General features: G+C 43.1%; 1 protein-coding gene across 1 annotated transcript in view; it reads right to left on the bottom strand.

Moving 5' to 3' along the window:
• The window catches only part of LOC124775083 (myosin heavy chain kinase B), an 85,146-nt gene extending 65,786 nt beyond the window's left edge, over positions 1-19,360 (bottom strand). Inside the window, exon 1 of the mRNA XM_047249894.1 lies at positions 19,241-19,360. Within this exon, the coding sequence (XP_047105850.1) occupies positions 19,241-19,360 (120 nt within the window). The remainder of the gene's footprint in view (positions 1-19,240) is intronic.
• Positions 19,361-22,781: the final 3,421 nt, after the last annotated feature.

The following is a 22,781-nucleotide window of genomic DNA, read 5'->3' as shown; positions in this document are numbered from 1 at the left end:
CGCGCGTTTCGGTCACAAATGTTAGGTCGGTCCATCGTCTATGCAATTTCCACAGTCTCCATTTGAACGCTGGAGAATCTATCTCTACTTCCTAGAGAAGAAAAGGTGATCCCATCCAATGCGAAGCAAGTTGTTCCTCCCTCCAATACCTTCGGGATCAGCGGTAAGCTGTCGTGAATGTAATCCATGCAATGGAGAAACATGCATAAAAAGAAACTTACTCAAACACCACAGACGACTAACTGGGCTGATATCAGTTATTAACAAGCTTCACAAGCTACGAAAACTCTTTACTGCTGACATCAGAAAGCTTTGCCAAGTAGTTATATCTTGACATTTAATTTTCCAGTTTAGCGCTTGTAAGATTTCCGTATCTTCTCTTACGTAGAAATTAAATAGCCTTGGTCCTCCACGAGGCCTTCTTCCATGAAGGTGTTGTAAATATACGTGATAGATTTTCCATTATTCTAGAGCTCGAAGTGTGTGTCCAATCCATCGACGTCTTTTAGTTTTAATTTTGGATACAATATCTGGTTCTCCTTAGATATAACATATTTCTTTCGTTGCTAACATTCTCTATTAAACCGTGTCCTTATCTCGAATTCCATCAAATAAGTTCCTCAAAGTTTTCCTTTGAAAGATTCTTAATTTTGCTTCTTCTTATTTTGTTGTTAATATCAGTACCGTTATAAATACTCCTAAAGGCTCTGTAGACTGCATGATATCCTGTTGGTATTTGCAAGGATCGTTCAAGTCGGGCTGCATTTCTATTGCCTACTTTGTTGGGCCATGGGGGACTTAATCTGGAGTTGTTTGTATAAGATGATGTCTTCATCTTTTCGTTATATGAGTGAAAATCGACAGCAGCGAAATTTTTGACATTTTCGGACACTCTTATTAAGTTTCCTTCGCCACGCTAACTTGCCAATTTCTATCGAACTAATTGATCGTCATGACACAGGTCGTGTTACTCGCACACAACGCCATCTTTCATGCTGTAGAATGCTACATGTATGGAACAAAGAGGTACTTCCTGGAAAAAGACGTCTTGTTTTATTGAGAAAAACAGGTAAGACTATGTCGTCAACTACATTAAACATTATCGATAAAACGTCTTATACGTTGTTTTTAACTAGCTGACTACAGCCAATGAAAGCAATTTACCGTCTGGACAGGAGGGTCCCACTCTTACTCGTAAGCGGCGGACGTCCGAATCCATGGAATTTACTGTACACCCCTCCTCAGACTCTATGCGCAATTAACAGAGAGACTAAGGGTGCTCTTAACATTTTGATCTAAAAACAGGTAACTCAATAGGTTTTGTGAAACATCATGAAAGTACATCAACGGTCTGAATTGCATGTATACCAGAGTGCTGTTTGTTATGCTTCCTAATCAATTGCGTGTTTTTTTGGAATGTTGTCTTCTGTTGCCATACAGAATAACAACGAAACAAGTGTTATATACCACCACACCCCTATTTCAACGCGTGCCTGCAAAAGATGGTGGGGTGGGGGTGGGGGTGGGGTGGGCGAGAGAACAGCTGTGACGTTTCGTGGGTGGAGGTGCAGCTTCTTTCACCCTTTTTCTAAGCCGTGGTCATGCGCTTCTATTACCAGTTGCACTAGCGGCACATTATTTTCAAATGCGAATGCTGTCACTGAAACTCAACATCAGATGGCTATAAGGAATCAAATCACTTAAGATAATCTAAACATGTCTGCGATGTTAGAGTGATGGGATTCAAATCGGGACTGGAAATGGAATGTACTTGTTGGGCATCAAATGCACACACCAAAAAATGTTTTGCATCACATCGGTTCCGAGAGTTCTGGAACGTACAGAAAATTGGAATAGAGATCAACAGTAACATCATTTCCGTCCTTTTATTGCTTATGAAAACCACACACAGTCTATATTGCTGTACACACCGTTACCTCTAATACCCAGTAGCACGTCCTCTTGCATTGATGCATGCCTGTATTCGGCTTGGCAAACTATCCACAAGTTCATCAAGACACTGTTGATCCAGATTGTCTCACTCCTCAACGGCGATTCAACAGGTAGTTGGTGCGTCACGTCGTCCATAAACAACCCTTTTCAATGTATCCCCGGCATGTTCGATAGGGTTTATGTGTGGAGAACATGCTGGCCACTCTAGTCGAACGTTGTCGTTATCCTGAAGGAAGTAATTCACAACATGTGCACAATGGGAGCTCAAATTGTCGTCCATGAAGACGAAATGCCTCGCCAATGATATGGTTGCACTATCAGTCTGAGAAATGAATTCACGTATCGTACAGCCGTTACGGTGACTTCCATGACCACCAGCGGCGTACGACGGCCCCACATAATGCCACCCCAAAACAGCAGGGAACCTCCCCCTTCCTGTACTCGCTGGACAGTGTGTCTGAGGCGTTCAGCCTGACCGGGTTGCCTCCAAACACGTCTCCGACGACTGTCTGGTTGAAAGCATATGCGTCATTTACCGGTGAAGAGAACGTGATGCCAATCCTTAGCGGTCCATTCGGCCTGTTATTGGGACCATCCGTACCGCGCTGCACGGTGTCACGGTTGCAAAGATGGACCCCACCATGGACGAAGGGAGTGAAGTTGCCCATCATGCAGCCTATTGCGCACAGTTTGAGTAGTAACACGACGTCCTGTGGCTGCACGAAAAGCATTATTGAACATGGTGGCGTTGCTGTCAGGGTTCCTACTAGCCATAATCGGTAGGTAACGGCGATCCACTGCAGTAGTAGCCCTTGGGCGGCCTGAGCAAGGCATGTAATCGACAGTTCCTGTCTCTCTGTATCTCCTCCATGTCCGAACAACATCGCTTTGGTTCACTCCAAGACGCCTGGACGCCTCACTTGTTGAGAGCCCTTCCTGGCATAAAGTAAAAATGCGGAAGCAATCGAACTGCGGTATTGGCCGTCTAGGCACGGTTGAACTACAGACAACACGAGCGTGTACCTTCTTCCTGGAGAATGACTGGAACGGATCGGCTGTCGGACCCCGTCCGTCTAACAGACGCTGCTCATGCATGGTAGTTTACATCTTTGGGCGGGTTTAATGTTATCTCTGAACAGTCAAAGGGACTGAGTCTGTGATACAATATCCACAATCAACGTGTATCTTCAGGAGTTCTGGGAACTGGGGTGATGCAAAACCTTTTTTGATGTGTGTAGATGTAAAGTTTAATAGTTTTTCATGGATGAAGATATGTGCACAAGACTGGCTAGCACTGACTGCCTATAACATCAGTCTTTGGGCTGATGAGTACAACTACAACCATCAACTTACTCTTCTATAAACTATAAGCACACGATGTCATTTATGTACCCCGCGAATTTTGCGATATATAAAATACACTGCTCTGCAAATCTTGAGGACGAAATAAATTAAACACCATTACGTTACAACTATCGAGTGGAAATGAATGAAAGTGCGGGGACGTTTTGTCAGAGGTCTCCTAGTCATGCACAGAGGGCTGGACATTACATGGCGTGAGCTCAAAGTGACTACATGGGATGGCCCCACAATCGTGCCAGTTGAAAGGACAGGAAAACGCACTGTGTGCCAGTCGGCTAGTATTTACGATGCACTGTGGTAGTCATTAAAACATGGCCAGTAGCAACATGTGGATGACTTCAGACGGGAAACAATCATGGGAAAACAGGAAGCAGGACGAAATGTGACCAGTGTTGCCCAGGAGTTTGGTGTGTCTCATAGCATAGCTTCAGGTGCATGGGGAGCTTTCCAAATCACAGGTACCGCTGCTCGAAGGAGAAAAGGTAGTTGACGAAGGTCAACTATACCAGCAGATGACCACTACATTGTGCAACAGGCAAGAATGCTCGCACATCAACAGCAGGTGTAATTGCAACCACATTTAAAAGGAGTCTCTGCCCGACGACCAGTACGATCCATTGACAATTGCACATCGTTAGCACCGTTTTCGGTGATGCCAAGGGCATAGGGACTGGGCCAACTGGGAGTGAGACCGCGTTTTCTTGTTGGATGAAAACAGACTCAGTCTGTCATTCTTGACGCATTCTCATATGGCGAGAGGGTTGCACGGGAGTACCGACATCCAGATCTTTGAACACGGTACCCTCACCAGTCAACGTTATTGTGACACCGTGCTCCTTACCCATGTGCGTTTTTCGGTGGTGTATTCGGTCCTGACTTTATTTTTATGGATGACAATATCAAACAGCGCGGTTGGAAGGGTTCTTGGAACAAGAGGATATCCGGCTAGCCTGCCGGTTCCCGTGACTTAAATCCCATCGAGCATTTTTGAGTCGCGTTGGAGAGACATCCACATGCACCAGCGACCATCCAACAGTTGTCAATCGCGCTGGTGGAAACTTCCCATTAACCTTATACATCTACATCTACGTCTACATGGATACTCTGCAAATCACATTCAAGTGCCTGGCAGAGGGTTCATCGAACCACTTTCACAATTCCCTATTATTCCAATATCGTATAGCGCGCGGAAAGAACGAACACTTACATCTTTCCGTACGAGCTCTGATTTTCTTTATTTTATTGTGGTGATCGTTCCTCCCTATGTAGGTCGGTGTCAACAAAATATTTTCACATTCGGAGGAGAAAGTTGGTGATTGTGAGAAGATTCCGTTGCAACGAAAAACGTCTTTCTTTTAACGATTTCCAGCCCAAATCCTGTATCATTTCTGTGACACTCTCTCCCATATTTCGCGATAATACAAAACGTGCTGCCTTTCTTTGACCGTCAGTTCCATCCGGTAAGAATCCCGCACTGCGCAGCAGTATTCAAAAAGAGAACGGACAAGCGTAGTGTAGGCAGTCTCTTTAGTAGATCTGTTACATTTTCTAAGTGTCCTGCCAATAAAACGCAGTCTTTGGTTAGCCTTCCCCACAACATTTTCTATGTGTTCCTTCGAATTTCAGTTTTTCGTAATTGTAATACCTACGTATTTAGTTGAATTTACGGCTTTTAGATTAGACTGATTTATCGTGTAACCGAAGTTTAACGAGTTTCTTTTAGTTATCATGTGGATGACCTCACACTTTTCGTTATTCAGGGTCAACTTCCACTTGTCGCACCGTCCAGATATTTTTTCTAAATCGTTTTGCAGTTTCTTTTGATCTTCTGATGACTTTATTAGTCGATAAACGACAGCGTCATCTGCAAACAACCGAAGATGGCTGCTCAGATTGTCTCCAAAATCGTTTATATAGATAAGGAACAGCAAAAGGCCTATAACACTACCTTGAGGAACGCCTCAAATCACTTCTGTTTTACTCTATGACTTTCCGTCAATTACTACGAACTGTGACCTCTCTGACAGGAAATCACAAATCCAGTCACATAACTGAGACGATATTCCGTAAGCAGGCAATTTCAATACGAGCCGCTTGTATGGTACAGTGTCAAAAACCTTCTGGATATCCAGAAATACGGAATCGATCTGAAATCCCTTGTTAATAGCAGTCAACACTTCATGTGAATAAAGAGCTAGTTGTGTTTCACAGTAACGATGTTTTCTAAACCCATGTTGACTGTGTGACAGTAGACAGTTTTCTTCGAGGTAATTCATAATGTTCGCACACAATATATGTTCTAAAATCCCTTGCGATCAACAAGGGAGCACACGGCAGAACACGCATTGCTGTTCGTGGTGATCACAACCCTATTAAGAACCATGTCCCGCCTTTCTCAATGTCCAGGGGACCATCATAAATCACGGTGACTTATGTGTAATTATTCTCTCTCAACAAAATTGTCGTTTCCATTCCTCTAATTGCGCATTTCTCCATTTACCTTCTGTAATTTTTTGTCTACGGTCAGAGTTCCATGACGCTACGTTATTTGGCAGTGACACATCATGCAAAAGCTACTTTCGTCCTTAAGTTTTGCACAACTGTCTACCATATGACTTGTCTTTAGTTATGCTGCACCACATTCCATTTATCGAAATCTAGTACAACAGAACTGTCGTACCGAATGTCCATGCAGTTTGGCAGCCATCTCACACCTATCTCTCATATCATTCAGCTGTTGGGCCAAGCACATTTGAAATTGTTAATTTTGTGACCGCTCCTGACATGCCACTACGAGAGTTTTACTAATTGGTGCTTGGTAACCTGCAATGCATCACCCGATAACCGATTTCATTACTTGCTTCGGCAAGTGGTTTGAAGGTCATGACTGTCAATAATTAATGCATCACTTGAGGCGTTTATGCCACTGCCCACGTTTATTATATTTTTGTTGTTACGCTTTAATGCAGAGTATGAAAAAAAATTGTTACGGAAGACTAGCGAGTAGATAGGATGATAAGGCGGACTCATCAGACTGCGCGCCAGATGGTCGATGCAGTGACAATGGCCGGGTGAGCAAGAGCCGCGTGCCACTGGAGCAGAGAGAGACAATGGCGATTCACCTATAACGCTGAGTGCAAAGAAACTAATCTGTTATTTACATGTTCAAATATTAATCTATAGCTTCAACTGCCCTGATGACATTACTTGCACTGACATCGTATTAACGGTGATTTCAATATCACTCAATTCATCAGGAAGTGCTAATTAAAAATTGTAGTTACTGTCAGTGCTTATTGATGGTAAGTATGGACCAATGACAAGTATGCCCTGAGAGGGCAGGCACCAAACTTCTGTGATCTGTTTCCGAGAAAGTAATACATGAATCCCTGTATAAAACCTGATCTCATGTTAAGCCCTAACAGTTGTTGAGAAATTGACTCGTATGACATACTTGTGCGATGTTGTGTTAATTCAAGGTAGTCTGCGATCGATTTTAGAGATGGCAACAGGCGAACTAGTGTGTGAAGTGCAAGTCCGCATAAAGACGGAACTAACTGTTAAAGTTGCAAAAAAAAAAAAAAAAAAAAAAATGGTGCAAATGGCTCTGACCACTATGGGACTTAACATCTGAGGTCATCAGTCCCCAAGAACTTACAACTACTTAAACCAAACTAACCTAAGGGCATCACGCACATCCATGCCCCAGGCAGGATTCGAACCTGCCACCGTAGCGGTCGTGCGGTTCCAGACTGAAGCTCCTAGAACCGCTCGGTCACACCGGCCGGCGTTAAATTTGCCTCGGAAAACAGATTTGTGCGATCTCATGTTAATTCTAAGATCGTGTGAAGCATTTTTGTGACTTTTGCGGTGCTCGGGAACTAATGATTAATGACAGGGAATCTTGTTACGAATATTAAAAATAGATTGGCTTTAGGAATTGTTTTACTAATTTTGCTGTTAATGAAATAAAAAAAAACAATATTAGTTGGAACTCTAACATCTTACAATTCTTATTATAATTAGCATCTACACCTAACCACTTGTCACATTATTCTGCAGTGTTTATGGCACAAGCGTTGTGTAGAAAATCTAGCGACTACCTACAGACATTGTAGAGAGTGTCTATAGACATGTAGCTAGACGAAGTTTATAGACAGTCTAGATAATTTGTCTTGTGTACACACCTGAATGCGTTGTTCCTTGATGTTTTTGCTAAATACGGTTGACCTTGTTAGAATGTCGAGTTATGCATGATAATAATGGGTAGTGAAAGACATCGAAAGAGGAGACTTTGGTACAAACGTGTACTGTTTGCGGAAGGACCTCGTTTCGGCTGTAATTTACTTTCGTCTTTGAAATTAGAAGCAACATGTTTTTTTGGTTTTCTATTTGAATTCGTTTTTTTTTTTTTTTTTTGTTACGTCATTGACTGATACTTAATATTATTTGACCAACACTTCGACGACCAACTCCTTGTTGTTTCGTTTTTTATATTCGTTATTGCTAACTTCCCACAAACATGATTCCACTTGAAAATCTTCGATCAGCTCGAACACTATCTCATTGGCCACATCTTGGTAAGTGAAGTTTAACAATAAAAAATCAAAAATAATAAAAAAAAATGACCATGAGTTTTCCACGGCGCAATGAGAAGAACTGGAGGCCATGTCTATCAACATATTCACACTACGGAATGTTGCGCATCATTGTCTAGGAATTGTCACATAGCTCCCATTTTAAATGGAAGCCAAAAGTTGTCCGATTTTGTTGCAGAAGCGTGCCTATAGATAAGAAATGTCTCTTAGTTGTCTATATATAAAATCACTCGGCAGTCTATAGACAATGTATAAAGATAAAATTCGCTCGACTATGTATATTAACGTGTACAAGGCCTTAGAGCTCGCGACCGACAGAGAAGAAACCAAGCGGGACAACTGTTACGGAATATCTTTAGAAGACGTGACGGAAGCAAGTTGCCTCCATTTGTGCTATGGAAAGTGATCGCAGACATTTCTTGCTAAAATCCACCTATTAATCCCGACACATCTTTAAGATGGGAAGTTCCATTTACTGTAACCCATTGTGTAGCTTATGGGTATCATATCTGCTTTTACTGTGAGACTACATTTTACCACAGACCCTAATATTCGTTACACTTGTCATCCTTTGAGTGAGGAAAAATACCTTTAAACAGTGGTTAATTTTAATAGGATACATTAAACGCTCATGACATTCCTTACAATATGAGAGAGCTTTCGGTCGTTTGCCAGACAGAAAACTTACAGTACCGTTCATAGTTACTCGTTTGTCATTCCTCGTTGGTACACATATGAAACACGCCCGAGGCAGACAGCCAAAGGAAGCCGTAGTGAGTGCGTTAGCAATCTCAGCCCCAGGGTTATGTAACAGTGCACCTTTTTTATCTAGTAGGCTCTGGAAGTTTGCCTGGTGGCCGAGGCAAGCCTGTTGAGGACCAGTCATCAAGATCACGCCTGTGATAGTAAACCAGTCAGCACTCTATCGCTATTAGAATAAAATCTTTGTTATCTTGCGAAATGAACAGTTGTTAACTCCGGTTTATTAAATTCACTTGTCTATGTAGTTGTGTTTTTTGAAAACTTACTAACTTACTTCTAATCGATTTCGGGATAATTAAACAAATCCTCAAGCACATCCAGAGACTGCCAATAATTGAACCCGCCAACCCAATGTCCATCAAGTAACCAAGGCTGCTTGGGTCAAGGGGCAGCTAGTTAGCAGATCGGTCTGTTTTTTGCCTGGGGTTGTGTGATGTTGAGGGGAGGTTGCTCAGAGGGGGCTGTTCAGTACCAGTACAGACGAAATAGACGACATCGATATCTACTATTTTTATAGTTGGAAGAAAAGTAGCAGAAACCGATAGAGCTTTGCTGAAAATCTTGCCTAAAACTAAAATGAAAGGAATGGATGGTACAGCGAATTACGAAACATGACAGCAATTTCAGTGGGCTTGGTGCGACTGCTTCGCGCGTCTTCCACAACCAATCAGGTAACGCGATTTTGAATACTTCTCTACAACATAGTCTATAGATGTCTATTGTTTCCAGCCACGTAACTTCGGTACCGTCAGTGACCTTTTACGCTTCGCACTTGAAACCTGACAACATCGCTGACAACTGTCAGAGCTCTTCTTTCGTCGTACGAAGTGTAACTGACCAAATAGGACATAAGGGAAGGAAGCGATTATGAACTTACGAAACAAACCGTCCGTTGATGCAATGTATTGATCGTTATATGCACCAATCATTCCGCCACCCACTCTTTGCAGTAAAACGCACACACACACACACACACACACACACACACACACACACACACACACACACCACACGTGCAAGCCCGCATACACACCAGGCCCTCAAATTTTTGCCTCAGACGTACTATCCCAGAAACAAATCAATTCCAGTTGTCTGGTTCATTCTCCTCGGTTATGAAGCAAATGCCGTAATTGCATATCTCCTCCCAAATATTCCCAACTGGGTACTGAATCGGCCTAGTGCCATCTACAGTGGCCGGCCGGGGTGGCCGAGCGGTTCTAGGCACTACAGTCTGGAACCGCGCGACCGCTACGGTCGCAGGTTCGAATCCTACCTCGGGCATGGATGTGTGTGATGTCCTTAGGTTAGTTAGGTTTAAGTAGTTCTAAGGTCTAGGGGACTGATGACCACAGAAATTAAGTCCCATAGCGCTCAGAGCCATTTGAACCATTTTGAACCATCTACAGTGACAGTCACTGATCGAACGTCACATTTGTATTTAAATGGATGAAAAATATTTTATGTGATCGGCTCATAAAAGACATGTAAATAAAATCAGTAGTTCATTGGAATTCTTTCTCGCAGAAAACGCTAAAATAACGAATTCTCTACATCATGTCAAGTGGTACCATGATGAAAAAGACTACTTCAGCTGAACGATAATTGTTTGTTTGTGTTCCAATTAGTTTCGCGGCTTTAGAGCCTTATCTGTATATGAACAGGACAAAACGAATAAAGATCCTGTTTCTGTTAAAATGTAGTTTAACTATACAAGAAATTATATAGGAAAATTATGTACCCACATGTAGTTCATAAATTTAACTAAACAATAATCTTTGTCCAGTTGTTGATCTTGTTGTTGTTGTGGTCTTCATTTCACAGACTGGTTTGATGTAGCTCTCCATGCTACTCTATCTTGTGCAAGGTTCTTCATCTCCAAGTAACTACTGCACCCTACATCCTTCTGAATCTGCTTAGCGTATTCATCTCTTGGTCTCCCTCTACGATTTTTACCCTCCACGCTGCCCTCCAGTACTAAATTGGTGATCCCTTGATGTCTCAGAACATGTCCTACCAAGTTGTGCCACAAATTCCTCTTCTACCCAATTCTATTCAGAACGTACTCATTAGTTACGTGATCTACTCATCTAATCTTCAGCATTCTTCTGTAGCACCAAATTTCGAAAGCTTCTATTTTCTTCTTGTCTAAACTATTTATTGTCCATGGTTCACACCATACACTCCATACAAATACATTTAGAAAAGACTTCCTGACACTTAAATCTATAGTCGATATTAACAAACTTCTCTTCTTCAGAAACGATTATCTCGCCATTGCCTGTCTACATTATATATCATCTTTACTTCGACCATCATCAGTTACTTTGCGCGCCAAATAGCAATACTCATTTACTTTAAAGTGTCTCTTTTCTAACCTGATTTAATTAGACTACATTCCATTATCCTCGTTTTGCTTTTGCTGATTTTCATCTTATATCCTCCTTCCAAGACACTCTCCATTCCGTTTAACTACCCTTCCAGGTTCTTTGCTGTCTCTGACAGAATTACAGTGTCATGAGGAAACCTCAAAGTTTTTATTTCTTCCCCATGGATTTTAATTCCTACTCCAAATTTTTCTTTTGTTTCTTTTACTGCTTGCTCAATATACAGATTGAATAACATCGGGGAGGGGCAACAACCCTGTCTCACTCCCTTCCCAACCACTGTTTCCCTTTCATGTCCCTCGACTCTTATAACTGCCCTCTGGTTTCTGTAGAAATTTTAAATCGCCTTTCGCTCACTGTATTTTACCCCCGCCACCTTCAGAATTTGAAAGAGAGTATTCCAGTCAACATTGTCAAAAGCTTTCTCTAAGTCTACAAATGCTAGAAACGTAGGTTTTTCTTTCCTTAATCTTTTCCTAAGATACGTCGTAGGGTCAGTATTGCCTCACGTGTTCCAACCTTTCTACGGAATCCAAACTCGTCTTCCCCGAGGTTGGCGTCTACCAGTTTTTCCATTCGTCTGTAAAGAATTCGTGTTAGTATTTTGCAGCCATGGCTTATGAAACTGATAGTTCGGTAATTTTCACACCTGTCAACACCTGCTATCTTTGGGATTGGAATTATTATATTCTTCTTGAAGTCTGAGAGTGTTTCGCCTGTCACATACATCTTGCTCACCAGATGGTAGAGTTTTGTCAGGGCTGGCTCTCCCAAGGCTATCAGTAGTTCTAATGGAACGTTGTCTACTCCCGGGGCCTTATATCGATTTAGGCCTTTCAGTGCTCTGTCAAATTCTTCACGCAGTATCATATCGCCCATTTCTTCATCGATGTGCTCTTCCATTTCCAAAATATTGCCGTCAAGTACATCGCCCTTGTATAGACCCTCTATATATTCCTTCCACCTTTCTTGCTTTCCATTCTTTGCTTAGATATTGTTTTCCATCTGAGCTCTTGATATCCATACAAGTGGTTTTCTTTTCTCCAAAGGTCTCTTTAATATTCCTGTAGGCAGTATCTATCTTACACGTGGTGATATATGCCTCTACATCCTTACATTTGTCCTCTAGCCATCCATGCTTAGCCATTTTGCACTTCCTGTCGATCTCATTTTTGAGACGTTTGTATTCCTTTTTGCCTGCTTCATTTACTGCATTTTTGTATTTTCTCCTTTCATCAATTAAATTCAATATCTCTTCTGTTACCCAAGGATATCTAATATCCGTCGTCTTTTTACCCACTTGATCCTCCACTGCCGTCACTATTTCATCTCTCAAAGCTACCCATTCTTCTTCTACTGTATTTCTTTTTCCTGTTCCTCTCAATCGTTCCCTAATGCTCTCTCTGAAACTCTGATTCTTTCTGTTTATCCAGGTCCCATCTTCTTAAATTCCCACCTTTTTACAGTTCCTTCAGATTTAATCTACGGATCATAACCAATAGATTAAGGTCAGCGTCCACATCTGTCTTACAATTGAAAACCTGGTTCCTAAATCTCTGTCTTACTATTATATAATCTATCCGAAACCTTCCAGTGTCTCCACGTAACAGGCTTCTTTCGTGATTCTTAAACCAAGTGTTAGCTATGATTAAGTTATGCTCTGAGCAAAATTCTACCAGCCCGCTTCCTCTTTCTTTCCTTAACCACAATCCATATTCACCTACTACTTCCTTCTCTTCCTTTTCCTACTATCGAATTGCAGTCCCCCATGACTCATAAATTTTTGTCTCCCTTCACTATCTGAATAATTTCTTTTATCCCATCATACATTTCATCAATCTCTTCGTCATCTGCGGAACTAATTGGCATATAAACTTATAATACTGCGGTAGGCCTGGGCTTCGTGTCTATCTTGGCTACAAAAATGCGTTAACTATGTTGTTTGTAGCTGCTGACCCTCGCTCCTATTTTTTTATTCGTTATTATACCTACTCCTGCATTACCTTTACTTGATTTTTTATTTATAACCCTCATTTCACCTGACCAGAAGTCTTGTTCCTCCTGCCACCGAAGTTCACTAATTCTCACTATATCTAACTTCAACATATCCATTTCCCATTTAAAATTTTCTAACCTACCAGCCTGATTAAGGGATCTGACATTCCAATCTCCGATCCGTAGAACGCCAGTTTTCTTTCTCCTGATAACGACGTCCTCCTGAGTAGTCCCCTCCCGGAGGTCGGAATTGGGGACTATTTTATCTCCGAAATATTTTACCCAAGAGAACGCCATCATTTTACCCAAGAGGACGCCATCATTATTTAACCATACATTAAAGCTGTATGCCCTCGGAAAAAATTACTGCTGTAGTTTCCCCTTGCTTTCAGCTGTTGGCAATACCGGCGCAACAAGGGCGTTTTGGTTAGTGTTACAAGGCCAGATGAGTCAATCATCCAGACCCTTGCCCCTGCAACTACTGAAAAGGCTGCTGCCCCTGTTCAGAAATCACTCGTTTGTCTGGCCTCTCAACAGATACCCCTCCGTTGTAGCGGCTGTCTGTATCGCTGAGGCATGCAAGTCGCCCCACCAACAGCGAGATCCATGGTCCATGGTCCATGGTTCATGGGGGGTTCTCCAGTTATGGGAAAGATTTTCAACCGTCACGAAGTCGATAATCCTTTTTAAAATACTGCAGAATGCAGCGAACCTCATCGCAATACAGAAAATCTAGAATAAGGACAAAGTGGTTAACCAGGTGGATATAGAAGAACAAACAAATGATATGTGTGATGAGACCTACGTCTACACTGTGACATGTAGCATTTCAGGATAGCTGCCAGACCTCGGAATAAAGAAGATTAACGGGAGCCAATGCAAAATTAAGATCTGTTGCAAAATGAATTTTTAGTGAGTTCACTTACTGTAATACGTTTTACGTGAGTTTAAGTTAATGAACTACGCTCCACAGAAAACATAATATATGTGAAAATTTGTCACAGAGTTGCACAACAGTATCTTCAGTGCTAAGGAAACATTGTTGTAATATGGACTAGATGACTACTGTTTTACGTTTCATCTACATCTGCAGTCATACTCCGCAAGCCATCATACGGTTCACGGAGACGGGTACCTTGTACCACCAATAGTCATTCCCTTTCATTTCCACTTGCAAATGGAGTGAGGGAAAAGCGACCGTCTATGTGCCTCTGTATGAAAGAAACAGGTATATGTTTATAGCATATCTAAGACTCCCTTTTCTTCTGTGTTTTAAGGTGAAATTAATGCACATGCCAGATGCTTCCGGGTTTATGTTCTTGTGCCAACACTGTATTGCTGAAGGGAGGCGCATAGTTTATTTTCTTAAAACGTATAATTTTGACAGAATCTTTATTTCTTTCTTTTAAGATCATGATTTACACGCTAAATCTGCTGACACACTCTTCTATTGATGTATTGTCATCGATGTTCTCTCCTTAATTTTTCATGGTCGTCCCGCTTTTCTACTCTGATGTACACACACGCACACACACACACACACACACACACCCAAGCACTCACAAAATTACTTTCAATATTGTCAATCAGGAAAACAATAAATAGCATTAAAGTAATAGCAGTCGCATGCTGATGTAAGCACTTGGCCAGTTCATTACAATATTAAAAAAAAAAAAAAGGAACAAAGGCTGCCCGAACAGACCTTGAAGGCTCAACGGTACCGCCCGTTTGCCGTGTCATCCTCAGGCCTTAGGGGTCACCGGATGTGTACAGGGAGGGGCATGTGGTCAGCACACCACTCATCCGGCCGTTGCCAGTTTTCGTGTCCGGTGCCGCCACTTCTATATCAGGTAGCTTTACAGTTGGCCTCACAAGAGCTGAGCGCATTCCGCTTACCAACAACATCCGGCATACCCAGACCGTGATCCATCTAAGCCCAACAGCGCTTAACTTCGGTGATCTGACGGGAACGTGTTACCACTGCGGCAAGACGTTGGCATAAAATTATAAGTAAGTAAAAATATAACTTCGTGCTTTCTAAACAACCATTTTCAGGAAAATGCACATAAGATACGTGCAAAGAAATGAGAAATTTTACTTTTCATGTAGCTAGAAGGAAGGAAAGCAGCTGTTTTACGGTAACAATTTCGTAGAATATTTCATTCCAGTCACTCTTTTAATAGTGACTACATTATTATCTGATCATTTTAAAACTTATTCGTTTTCCATCTTCCGATACACATCACCATAAGAATAAGAATACCTTAACAAATAGAATTCCTTTTATTAGGTGAGGTGTTCTGATGTCTAAAAAGCAAAACACTATCCAGTTTCACGACGTATGTCCTATCGTCAGGTGCGCCTGCAAAATTTTAAATGAATAATAATACCTATCCACATTGTTAAAATAATCAGAGCGAAACAGAACTGACAGAAATTCTTAGAAAAAAAACCCTATGTGTACATTAAAATGTGAGTCCACAAAATACGCATAACTAAGGTTAACTTTTGTGAACTAAAATTTTAATGTACGTATAACGGTTTTTTCTAAGAATATCTACTGGTTTTGTTTAGCGTTGATTGTCTTAATCATGTGGATAGATATTATTATTCATTTAAAATATTGCAGCTGCACTAGAAGATGGGACATATGTCCTGAAACCGGTTAGTCCTTTCCTTTTTAGCAATAAACAATTTTTACAACTGTATCGGATTTTTATCGTTGGCAGTGACTAACAGTTGCGGATGTACCGTCGAGAGAAATGTCTGAGAGACGTTTCAATTAATTAGTTTCGACTCTATGTGGCATTATTAGAACGAATAACCCAATCTCGTTGCGGAAGTAACACACCCAGGTATTGTCAAGCACTCATTGTGGGCACTTAAAACCCGAACATATTTTAATTTTAATGGTTCACAATAAGTGCCTGGTGATTTTCTTTGACGAGTTACTTCTATAACACGATATCAGATTTTTAGCTCTGATTATGATTCATAGATGAACCGTAACTGTAACATATCTACCAATTTCTGTCAAGACATTTGTGACTAAAGAGAGTGAATTTTCTCATTTGTGGAAAATCTGGCGTCTTACTTTGGTTTCACAGTGAACGAAAAGTACTTCTCTTCCGCCGTTGGCCAATTATTCCTTACAGACGGCAGCTGAATCTCCATGAACGTGAAAGATGGTAAGTTATCAAGCACATATGTAGAGTGCACGCAGAATAACGTGACGAGTAGATGCGCAATCAACAGGGAAAGCCTGGTGGAAGCGGTACTGGTAGGGTAGGGATTACGGAGAGGCGCTGTAGCGGATGTGCTGAGCGCTCGAGGGGAAACGCCATTCTAAACTGAAGACCACATTAACATTTTTTGTAAATATTAAGTGGAGCCCCTCCACGCCCACATTTGCCTGGTACCTATTCAAAACGACCTGTCATCTCTGCTTTGGTTAGTATTTGCATACAGGGTGACAATTATTGAACTACATGAAGGAAAACGTAAATTAGTTACAAACTTCGGCGTGTACCAACTTTATTCAACATGTGAACGTCACTACAGATATTCGGATTTAGGTTGCGATATGTTCGATATGCCTGCCATCAAATGGGTCTGAGCACTATGGGACTTAACTTCTGAGGTCATCAGTCCACTAGAACTTAGCACTACTTAAACCTAACTAACCTAAGGACATCACACACCTCCATGCCCGAGGCAGGATTCGAACCTGCGACCGTAGCGGTCGCGCGGTTCCAGACTGTAGCTCCTAGAACCGCTCGGCCACACCGGCCGGCCTGCCTGCCATCGTTGGCGACGATGTGGTGCAGACGAAAAGCGAATTTCTGCATGACCTGCTGAAGTGTTGAAACATCGATGACCTCCTGAATGGCTGTTTTCAGCTCAGCAATGGTTTTGGGGTTATTGCTGTACACCTTGTCTTTAATACAGCTCCACGAAAAGGAGTCGCTTGTGTTCAGATCGGGAGAATATGGTGGCCAAACAAGGCCCTTGCCAGTGGTCTCTGGGTACCCCAGAGCCAGAATGCAGTCCCCAAAGTGCTCCTCCAGGACATCAAACACTCTCCTGCTTCTATGGGGTCTTGCATGAACCACATCTTGTCGAAATGATGGTCACTGTGGATAACAGGGATGAAATCATCTTCCAAAACCTTCAGGCAACGTTCACTAGTCATCGTGCCATCAACACTTCAGCAGGTCATGCAGAAATTCGCTTTTCGTCTGCACCACATCGTCACCAACGATGGCAGGCAGGCCGGCCGGTGTGGCCGAGCGGTTCTAGGAGCTACAGTCTGGAACCGCGCGACATGCCTGCCATCAACAAGTGACAGGACATTGCATACAACATAGTCACAAGTTGAGGGAGGAGGAGGAGGAGATTAGTGTTTAACGTCCTGTCGACAGCGAGGTCATTAGAGACGGAGCGCAAGCTCGGGTGAGGGAAGGATGGGGAAGGAAATCGGCCGTGCCATTTCAAAGTAACCATCCCGGCATTTGCCTGAAGTGATTTAGGGAAATCACGGAAAACCTAAATCAGGATGGGCGGAGACGGGATTGAACCGTCGTCTTTCCGAATGCGAGTCCAGTGTGCGTCCCAAGTTGAGGGTAAAGAGACTTCTCGATCGGGAAATGCGTTTTCTCAGTCTTCCAGCTGCGCCAATTTTGCTTATTGACGAACCCACCCAGATGAAACTGGGCTTCGTCGCTAAACCAAACCGTATATACCATACTAATTCCCGCCATGCCCCGCGGACAAACAGCGCAGTTTGAATGTCCTAACGCAAACCATTAAGAAGTTATAAAGATTTATTTCATATAGTTCCATAATTGTCACCCCTTAAAAAGAATTCCGCTAAAATGCAAAAAAAGCAGCGAATTATTTCCGCCTAGTTTGTTGACCACTTGGAGCTATCAGAAAGGCGTCATGAGGGGCGAATTTTGTGTAAAACCTACACATTCCTCTTGTTTCAACGTTTAAATTTGTTTCCTCTGCCAAAACATAGCGGATTTTACATAGTGTCACCTCACTAACATGTACAGCCGCAGTCTATTAAGTCTGTTAAGTGAGGAACTGAGGAAAAGTGAGGTCAATTGCTAACTAAAAAGTACATAATCGGTACAAAATAAACGTGTTACGTCTTCGCTTATGTTGTTCCAAAACCCATAGCATTTCTCGTTTCATCAGCTATCCATGGGCCTTATAAATTACATTCTTTCATCGAAAAAGTCTGTAGTTAGTAGAATAACAAAGTATATAATGAAGTTTTGCACAATAACCATGTGGCAAAATACTTTCCTCTTTGCCAAAATCTCACTTAGCTCTCTCAAACCGTTTATGAAATATGAGGAATGTTATGAATATTTCACTCTGGCTTTATCGCTGGCACACGTCATCACAAAAAAATGGCTCTGAGCACTATGGGACTCAACTGCTGTGGTCATAAGTCCCCTAGAACTTAGAACTACTTAAACCTAACTAACCTAAGGACATCACACACATCCATGCCTGAGGCAGGATTCGAACCTGCGACCGTAGCGGTCGTGCGGTACCAGACTGTAGCGCCATTAACCGCTCGGCCACTCCGGCCGACACACGTCATCGCAGATGAGTGTGTTACGTCAGATAATTTTTCTTGATATTGGGGACAGTTGGAGATCTCCACCCAGGTCTAACGAAACATTCAATACGTTAGCTGAATTTCATACGCAGTAACGTATTACTTAATACGCACGAAACGTAAAATCACAGCGACCCCTACTTTTCATTTGCTAACCTCTTCGAATTTCGTGCAGTGTCTTACTCTCATGCAAGTATCACAATAACTATGACCATTAACGAAATGATGAGGTCATCGTCATGAATCTGACATATAAAGCTACAAGTACGTCAGTAAAGAATTTTTTTACCGAACAGTTACTGTAAAATCGTTTTAGAAAGACTGCGGGGCGTGCGCCACGATTCTATCATTGCCGACTGCCCAAAAGGGGCAAACACTATTAGTCTCCCTTTCCGAACGAACGAATGAACTTGCACAGGGCTTCGTACGAACACTGGTCACTGCGCACCGACCACAATATCCAGCGACGACTCTAGCTTTCTACTTAAGGGCGATCTGAACATTGATGCCTAGGTAACCAATGTGCGTGTGCATCTTTGGGGATGGCGTACCTTGACCTTGCCATCGTCGCCGCCGCTATAGAGCCTGCCGTTGCCGAAGATGATGGTGGAGATGTCGGTGAGGTGGCGGTCCTGCTCCGACACGGAGGCGGTGACGCTGATCCCATGCATGCTGGCGGGGCACTGACGCGACCGCAGGGACGTTCGCCTATTTATAGGAGGGAGCCTCTAGGTCAGTGCCGGAGCACGCCCTGCGTGGGTTGCTGGCGGACCGAAATATCCCGGCGCGGCGAGGGGAGCGGCCCGCAGGCGTCTCCGGCGGCTTCTGGAGAACTCTCGGCCCTGTCAGTAGCTTCGGGAGGGGTCTAGCACCTCGAGGCGGCAGGCGTCTGGTTCAAGGTGCAGATCTGAAGATCTGATGGAGAGAGTATTGAAAACGGATTTTCTGAGATGAACGTTAATAATCGAAGTCGAGTTGATCAGTTGAATTTGTTATAATTGTGTAACACAGATAGCCCGATGGTCCACTCAGTCACACTGTGTACCTACCAATAATGACAGGTACTGCACGCCACAGCCCAGCACCGTCGATAATCGGAGAACTACATCTTGGACACTCCAGCTAACAGTTCTTGCCTTCAGACCGGAGATTTCTTAGATCCAGCGTACGACGCCAGTATATCCCGTGCATACCCCTTCATCTCTGAACACCTATTGCAGCCTAAATCCATTTGAACTTCTGTCTTCCTGCCCAGATGTTGCTGTACAACTTTGACCCCTCCCTCTCCACCCACTCTTCTTTGACGCGTCAGGATACGTCCTCTCACCGATTCCACATATTACTCAAGTTGTGTCATAAATTTCTTTTCCCCCAGTTCGATGCATGGCCTCCTCAATGGTTATTCGATCTAAAATTCTAATCTCGGGCATTCCTCTGCAGCAGCACATTCCAAAAGCTTATATTTCCTTATTGTGTGAACTGTTTATCGTCCACGTTTTACTTCCGTACAAGGTTACACTCCAGACAAATATCTCCACAAGGACCTCATAACTAGCGCCCACTTAGCACTAAGTGTCTACGGACGTAGTTCTTGTCTGGTGTCGTGGTTATACATTACATGCAAAGCTTTCCTTGTGAATCAGTTTATTATTGAAAACGGTATCAAAATGCCAAGTGTATTTCCAGTGATTAGCCTTCATATACACACAGAAAAACGTGGCAGGGGGCTTTTAATTTATACGAGATGTATGAGAAAAGTAATGAGACTGACTTTTTCAGCCAATAATATAGTCCCCCTCAAAGTAGTTCCCTACCCCTGCTACAGTCCGGTGGAATCGTTATTCAGCTGATAGGGCCTTTAGCATGTCCAGAGTCCCAAAATTAAGCGCTTTTGAGACATTTTTCAATTTCGGGAAAGGACTCAGATCAGGTGACTAGGGGGGTCGTGGAACAACAGGAATGCCTTTGATGCCAAACATTCCCTGAGCGAGGTTCATTTTCAACGTGTCCACAAGTTGACTGACTGAGATCTCAAAAATAACGTGATGGTTGTACGGACTTGAAACTCAGAATGAGCATTTGGAAGGGATGAACACACCGGTCTACACAAGTAGAACACAGCGTTCCCAAATCGCTCGCAGCGTTGTCAGTCCCACTACTTTTCTCACACACCTCGCAATACGTGCATATGTTAACAGATTCCTCTTTTCAGAAATGCTTTTCCTGCCATTGACAGTCTGCATTTTACACACATCAAAAAAAGTTTTGCATAACCTTGGTTCCGAGAGTTTTGGAACGTGTACAGAAGATTGGAATAGAGATCAACATAAACATCACTTCAGCTTTCTTTATTGCTCATGAAAACCTCACATACCACCATATAGCGAGACCTTCAGAGAGGATGGTCCAGATTGCTGTACAAACCGGTACCACTAATAACCAGTAGCACGTCCTCTTGTATTGATGCATGCCTGTATTCGTCGTGGCATACTATCCACAAGTTCATCAAGGCACTGTTGGTCCAGGTTGTCCCACTTCTCAACGGCGATTCGGTGTAGATCCCTCACAGCGGTTGGTGGGTCACGTCGTCCATAAACAGCCCTTTTCAATCTATCCCAGGCATGTTCGATAGGGTTCGTATCTGGAAAACATACTGGCCCCTCTAGTCGAGCGATGTCGTTATCCTGAAGGAAGTCATTCACAACATGTGCACGATGGGAGCGCGAATGGTCGTCCACGAAGACGAATGCCTTGCCAATATGCTGCCGATATGGTTACACTATGGGTTGGAGAATGGCATTCACGTATCGTTCAGCCGCTACGGTGACTTCCATGACCACCACCGGCGTACGTCGGCCGCACATAATGCCACCTCAAAAGAGCAGGGAACCTCTACCTTTCTGTACTCGCTGGACAGTGTGTCTAAGGCGTTCAGCCTGACCGGGTTGCCTCCAAACACGTCTCCGACGATTGTCTGGTTGAAGGCATATTCGACACTCGTCGGTGAAGAGAACGTGATGCCAGTCATGAGCAGTCCATTTGGCATGTTGTTGGGCCCATCTCTACCGCGCTGCATGGTGTCGTGGTTGCATGATGGACCTCGCCATTGACGTCGGGAGTGAAGTTGCGAATCATGCAACTTATTGTGCACAGTTTGAGTCGTAACAAGACGTCATGTGGCTGCACGGAAAGCATTATTCAACATGGTGCTGTCAGGGTTCCTCTGAGCCATAATCGGTAGGTAGCGGTCATCCACTGCAGTAGTAGCTCTTTGGCGGCCTGAGCGAGGCATGTCATCGACAGTTCCTGTCTCTCTGTATCTCCTCCATGTCCGAACAACATCGCTTTGGTTCACTCCGAGACGCATGGACACTTCCCTTGTTGAGAGCCCTTCCTGGCACAAAGTAGCAATGCGGAAGTGATCGAACAGCGGTATTCACCGTCTAGGCATTGTTGAACTACAGACAACACGAGCCGTGCACCTCCTTCCTGGTGGAATGACTGGAACTGATCGCCTGTCGGACCCTATCCGTCTAACAGTCGCTGCTCATGCATGGTTGTTTACATCTTTGGACGGGTTTAGGCCGGCCTAAGTGGCCGTCCGGTTCTAGGCGCTACAGTCTGGAACCGAGCGACCGCTACGGTCGCAGGTTAGAATCCTGCCTCGGGCGTGGATGTTTGTGATGTCCTTAGGTTAGTTAGGTTTAATTAGTTCTAAGTTCTAGGCGACTGATGACCTCAGAAGTTAAGTCGCATAGTGCTCAGAGCCATTTGAACCATTTGACGGGTTTAGTGTTATCTCTGAATAGTCAAAGGGACTGTGTCTGTAATACCATATCCACACTCAACGTCTATCTTCAAGAGTTCTGGGAACCAGGGTGATGCAAAACTTTTTTTGATGTATTTCCTCTCTACTACTACCTTTAGTGTCTCATTTTCTAATCCGATTCTCTCAGTATCGACTGATTTGACTAGACTGAATTCCATTACTGTTGTTCTCTTTGGTATGTTCATATTAGAATTTATTTTCAAGGCAATATCGATTCTGTTTAGCTGCCCTTCGAAGCCTTTTGCTGTCAGTGACCAAATTAC

This window comes from Schistocerca piceifrons, chromosome 1, assembly GCF_021461385.2.
Source record: "Schistocerca piceifrons isolate TAMUIC-IGC-003096 chromosome 1, iqSchPice1.1, whole genome shotgun sequence".
Taxonomy (NCBI): Eukaryota; Metazoa; Arthropoda; class Insecta; order Orthoptera; family Acrididae; genus Schistocerca; species Schistocerca piceifrons.
This window is presented reverse-complemented; position numbering and strand designations above follow the sequence as displayed.